The sequence below is a fragment of the Sinocyclocheilus rhinocerous genome, unplaced genomic scaffold (genome assembly GCF_001515625.1).
Source record: "Sinocyclocheilus rhinocerous isolate Xijiao unplaced genomic scaffold, SAMN03320098_v1.1 scaffold59, whole genome shotgun sequence".
NCBI lineage: Eukaryota > Metazoa > Chordata > Actinopteri > Cypriniformes > Cyprinidae > Sinocyclocheilus > Sinocyclocheilus rhinocerous.
The window spans coordinates 68,543-74,947 of NW_015654075.1; the positions used below are offsets into that span (position 1 = coordinate 68,543).

At 35.5% G+C, this 6,405-nt stretch overlaps 1 protein-coding gene across 1 annotated transcript in view; it reads left to right on the forward strand.

Moving 5' to 3' along the window:
- The window catches only part of LOC107716883 (protein kinase C alpha type-like), a 94,520-nt gene that overhangs the window by 61,361 nt on the left and 26,754 nt on the right, over positions 1 to 6,405 (forward strand). Inside the window, exons 7-8 of the mRNA XM_016523489.1 lie at positions 1,243 to 1,336; positions 5,506 to 5,646. Of these exons, the coding sequence (XP_016378975.1) occupies positions 1,243 to 1,336; positions 5,506 to 5,646 (235 nt within the window). The remainder of the gene's footprint in view (positions 1 to 1,242; positions 1,337 to 5,505; positions 5,647 to 6,405) is intronic.

Sequence of the window (6,405 nt, forward strand, 5' to 3'; positions counted from 1 at the left end):
ATATATATATATATATATATATATTTTTTTTTAATGCTCTTATTAGAGTCTCACCATAGTGATTTAGGATAAGACAAAAACACAATTTGTATTCATTATGTACTCGCTCATTAAATACATTTAGTTAATTAAAAAAAGAAAAAGTTACCTAGTGCACCTTTAAAATTCAGTAACGAGGAATTAATATTTGTGGAAATGTTTGCTTATATTCTACGCTTTAAATGTTTAACCAATGTGTGTCATCGTGTGTTCATAATGTGTGCCTAAAACTACATACATGAAGACAGTCTTTTTATAAAGATGAGACTCAACCTTTAGGTGTGAGATCATGTTCACATTTTGAAGGAATTTTTTTGCGAATCTTAAACTTTATCGTAATACCCTCACTATTTTAAATACTTAGGCTATTCAGTTTGTGTTTTCATGTTAATATTTACAATGAAAGTGATATAGTTAATAGTTACTATAAAAAATGTTTAGCTTCTCTTGAGTTTTCATTTGAATAATCTGGCCCCTGAGCAGCTGAAAAGCCCTTTTTTTAGAATATGATGGAGAGAGCACTAATGCAATGCTTCATCCTCCTGGTCCGTGTGTGTGTGTGTGTGTGTGTGTGTGTGTGTGTCTGTCTACCTGTCTGACTGTTCCAGTAAACTGAAGCCAGCAGATAAGGACCGTCGGCTGTCTGTGGAGGTGTGGGACTGGGACAGAACCACCCGTAATGATTTCATGGGCTCAATGTCGTTTGGTGTGTCTGAGCTCATGAAATCCTCAGTGTGTGGATGGTAAGGATTTGTCTCTTTCTCACTGACCCATGTAAGTATCTGACAGGAAAAAGGTTTGGTCACTTGTTAAGCAGTCATTTCCTACTGTTATTAGATATGTCTCATTAGTTAAAAACTGACTTCAAAGCTGTGTAGTGCACTCTATTTTAAGCCTTCTGAAGCTAGCTTTGTGTCGCAAAAAAAGGCCAATTTGATGTTGTTGTTCACATAATCTTTCCCAAAATTGTATTTAAATTTAAATGTAAAAATGGTGCAACGATGCCAGAACACCACTGCAGCCAATTAAGCAGACATGCTATGAAATATATAATTATATAATGATATTATTTGGAGAAAAATTAAATATAGCTTTTATAGACTCTAAACAGAATGAATTATTGGTAAATAAACAGACATGTATGGACTTAAAATGTGCTTTGATGAATACAGTACGCAGTCATAACTTTTGCCTGTGATGCAGGTATAAAGTGTTAAACCAGGAGGAGGGGGAGTACTACAATGTGCCTATTCCAGATGAAGATGACGAGGATACCGAGCTCCGACAGAAGTTTGAGGTGACTCTTATATTATCCTTATGTGCAAACCCCATAAACTTATCTTGTGTTTGTTTAGAAAAGCTATTTTTGACACAAATTAAAAAAGAGTTGTGTTTGTGTCAAGAATTCAACCTGAGGCTGAACAAATAATAAATTAGTCTGTGGCTCTTACCGAACAACTTTTTATTTCCCAATTGCTAACAATAAGCTCTTGTGAATTAATCATAAAGAATGATAATCGAATCATTATTTTAGAACAATTATTTTGTCTTTATTGACTAGGTAGAATGAGCAGGTTGGCAAACACCATCAATAAATTATTAGAGTGACCCTCAGGCCTAAAGACTCAAGAGAGAAACAGCAAATGTTTAGTGTGAAATACATTGTTATTATGTCAACAATAACATTACGTAACTCAGATTGTATATCTGTTTAGCATGTTAGCTGGAGCAGATCTGTCAGTATTTTAGCTGTTGTTTTTGTGTATACTGTATGTCAGATATATTGTTGTACTGGAAACATGATTAGGAGATATTAAATTTTCATCTGCTTGTAGCTTTCCTGAGACACATACTGTAGATGCTTGTACACATAGAAATACAGTATAGCTGCCTTGGAGCTGTTTATGTCTACGTGACTCATAAAACATTTAAAGCTAGTTGCGCACTAGACGAGAAACGCATTGGCACATCAGTCACCGTCGGCTTTGAGAATCAGTTTTCTAGTAATTCCTTGTTTTGCCAGATGATGGCAGTCATAATTTTCCTTGTCATTTTTGCTTGTTTTAATTAGATGATGTTGAAATCCCACCACCATATGTCATCCTGTGCTTGAGGAGCTAAACATAATCAAACCCACTTTTATTGAGAATTAGATTGATATGATCTATTGTGAGAAGCAAAGTGGAAACTCTATAGTTAGTTTCTGTTTACCTTTTGCAGGACAGCATCATTTAAAGCAATACAAGTGCTTGAAGCTTCATTGGGTGCTGTGGGTTGAATGTACCCATAGCCTTTTAAGCAGGCCAATGGAATGGAATATATAGTAATATTATTTTGGGGGAAAGACTATTGCAAATAAAATACTGTGAAAAAAAAAAACTTTTTGATATAGGATTTTAATTGCCAGCGTCTCACTAGCTGATTTTTCCGAATTTAATTATTTTTCTGTGCATGAACATATTCTTTCTATGACAAATACATATCTCATAGATTTACGATTTGTCAGTTTATTACAGCACTTCATGTTCGTGCAATGCTCCTGTTGTTTTTATTTCACAAGCTTCACTTATTTGTAAATCAGATAGAAAATTCAGAGGCAGCTGCTTATTATGCCCCTCTGTCATTTTTAATCAGTGTGTGTGTGACAGACCTCCGACTGAAGATGGCGAGATTTCATCAAAAACAGTCGGCAGGTGAGAAACCCCTACCGAAAGTTAGTTCATACAAGTTGGCTAGTGAGACGCCCCATTTACCCAGACTTTCTCAATTGCATCCACATGCTAAGTACTTTGCCAGAGATAAGTGGCCATAACTGTGGTTGGGAAAATTAGATAATTATTGTCTTTTCCTTTTCACACATTCCTTTTATGTGTGTTACCTGTCTGCATGTATATCTCTGTTTACCCCTCTCATGTGGTTTCAGGATCAGACTTTAGAGGACCTTGAGCAGGTGCGTGCCAGCAGCAGCGTTCAAATATGTGTATGTTGATTGGCTGGCTGGTTATATGCCCGTTTTATCTGCATCACTTTTTTATTAAATGGACGCTACATTAATCCAGCTTCATCTTGAAGTATGTGAGAGTGTGAAGACCTTTTACAGAGAATACTTCTTGTGTGTGCCTGCTCATGGGGCAGTGATAGGTTTCTGATATAGAGGTATGCATAGACTTGGGAATGAATTTTGCTGCAGGGAGAGACATCCCATTTTTGATACAAAATACACTTGCACAGCTCAGTAAACAAAGGTAATTAAAAAAAACAAAACAATGCCCAATGTTTTTATCCTTCTGGTATTCTTCATTTAGGGGTCACACTGATGATCCTCGGTGGTCAAAACAGGCTGAGACAATAAGTGTATTTTGTTTCAGTATTGATTTTTGAATATTTAGCATTTTGAGACAATTTCATGATACTACACCAAATTCATTTCTAATTTTTTCTATTTTTATTTTATAAAATAATATTTCATATTATTTTTAGTTAATACAATGTGTACGTTAAAAATAGACCAAAAGTATTAAACATCCAGTGCATGGAAGAGAGATTAGTGCCATCTGGTGGGAGAAATAAATTTGTAAAAAAATTAAAAAGTAGAATTTGTTTTGGTCTAAAATTACAGAAAACCATCAAAAGTTTGAAGCAGCCCTCCTCTCACAGTTGACATCAGTGAAGGCCCTTTATTAGGGCATCAATGTCTTCATCATGCAGTGTTTTCTGACTCATTGTAGAGTGTAACCATGTCGTAAATGGCATAGCATGGGGAAAAAAGTTTCTCCCAGATGAAGTAGCTAAAATTTGAAGAAATTGAAGATGTGAGATGTGAAAACACATGCTTTATGAGTCTTTCAGCTTTTTTCTTATTAATGATGTCTCAAAGAACTTTCAGCTGGAGCTTAGGTCAGCCTCCATCACATTGTTGTTGTTAGGGAGTTTGATCTTTGTTGGCAACCTTAATAAGCACCTTCCCCCTGAGAACGGCTACCTTCATGCCTTCTTGATCCAGTCAAATCTGCTGCATCACAAAACTTGCATCATCATGAGTATCACCACTTTGTGCCCCTGGCTCTGATGGCTCTGCTAACAGATTGAGGTCTTACTTACCTGGTCTGTCCCACTGTAGAGACACTGTGTAATATGTTTTCCACCACTGCATAATCATGAAGTGCTTCTCACCAAAGCATTTACATTACATTTAGTCATTTAGCAGACGCTTTTATCCAAAGCAACTTGAGGACAAAAGAAGCAATCAAAACCAACAAAAGAGCAAGTCATTACACTTCAAGACCACCTGACCACCAACTTGGAGTGCTCAAAAGCCGTTTAACAACACAGAAGGATAAAGAAGGTTCTTAACTTCAGCGATTCCTTATAGAAGCCTTCAGTCTTTGCTCTGGTGTTTCTCGTCACTGTCATTCTATAGCTGATCCAGAGTTCAGAGGGTTTCTCTGTAGCCATTACAAATTTGCTTGTAGATATTTAACATATTCACCACCATCTCATCGGACACATCGCTATTAGGCCAAAAACTTCATCACAATCAAACTCTGACTTGTAGAGTTTCTTGTTCAGATGACTTCCCTTTCAACCCAAGCTATGCCCTAAACAGGACCTCTGAAGTGGTTGGCACAATGTGCAAAAATAACTTTTGAAAATTGTCCCAATATATTATTGGCTCCATACATTCAGTAGGAAGGTAGGTTACACAAAATCAGATATTCTTCAATGAAAAATATATTGTGCACTGCTGTTGTAGTTTGAGCTCAAGGCCGTCCAGTCTAGCTTGGCAGAGAATCTTGGCTTGCTGACTGACTTCTGCATGCTGTGATGGAAAGAATTTCATCTGCCTTGGGTAACTGCATGGGCACTACCCAGAATTCATCAAGAAGGCAGATTTAGAATGAGCCTTGTTGTGTATGGATTGTGTTATAGGACATTGGTAGGAAATGCAGATGATGCTGCAAATGGATTATGCTTTATTGGGCTGCATCTCTAAAAGGTTAATGGCCCTGAATCAGGGTAGATACAAAATTACTATTATTATTATTTTATTTTTATTTTTATTTTTTCGCAAATGTTAGCCATAAGGTCTGGTCAAGGGGTCGTAATGTTTTTTTGTTTTCGACTTTGCTGTCAGTTATTGAGCTGGTGCAACATTGAAAATATGTTTTACCAAAGCAGTTTCTGGTGGGCAACTTTGACAAACATTATGTGAAATTTAGACTTAATATAATTAAGACTGTACAACCTGTTGAATGGACTGTGCATTTATCTCCATCACAGCCTCATTTTCATTTGCCAAAAAAAAAGAAAAAATTATATGGAATCTACCCAGACTGAGGTCTATTCTCATGACAGAAAACGTGTTCCAGCTCCATCTTAACTGCATATGGGATTCCAAGTGCATCATAAGAAAAGTTTGTCTTTAGTTCTGGCCTGTTTTTACAGCTATTGTATGTCTGTGTGCAGAAAGCCAAATTGGGTCCACCCAAAAAAACCATCACCACTTTTGATGCCAGTGGATCCACTTTACCCTCAAGCAGTGTGGACAGTGTCAAGCTCACAGACTTTAATTTCTTGGCAGTATTGGGAAAAGGCAGTTTTGGAAAGGTGAGTTTCCAATCACTTTCCCATAATTAGGTGTATTAATAATTGCATAGCAGTTTTTACTCCCAATTGTACAATTGTCACTCCCATATGGAGTGCGTATGGTAGTGTTTATGGAGCATATGGATAGTAAAATATCCCAGTTTACAGTCCCAGGATATTGTGCTTATGACCTTTCCTAACGTTCTATTGAATTTTCCTCTGAATTTATTTATTTATTCATTTTATTTTATTTCATTTCACTTTTTTGGGGGGAACAATTGGCATTATCTACATTTTAAAAGGCACTCTTACTCTTACTTAATTTAAATTGATTGTTAAATCAACTGAATTGTAATCTTTTAATCATAAGTGTTGTAAATGATTTAAGAATTTTCCTCTGAATTTATTTATTTATTCATTTTATTTTATTTTGATAAAAATAAAATTTGGGGGGAACAATTGGCATTATCTACATTTTAAAAGGCACTCTTACTCTTACTTAATTTAAATTGATTGTTAAATCAACTGAATTGTAATCTTTTAATCATAAGTGTTGTAAATGATTTATTTTTACCCATAAAATTAACCATATTAACTGAATACCAGTATTTATTTGTTTTTTATTGCTGTTTAAAGGGGTCATATGATGTTGCTAAAAAGAACATTATTTTGTGTATTTGGTGTAATGAAATGTGTTTATGCGGTTTAAGGTTCAAAAAACACATTATTTTCCACATATTTTACATTATTGATTGTCCTCTATGCCCCGCCTTTCTGAAA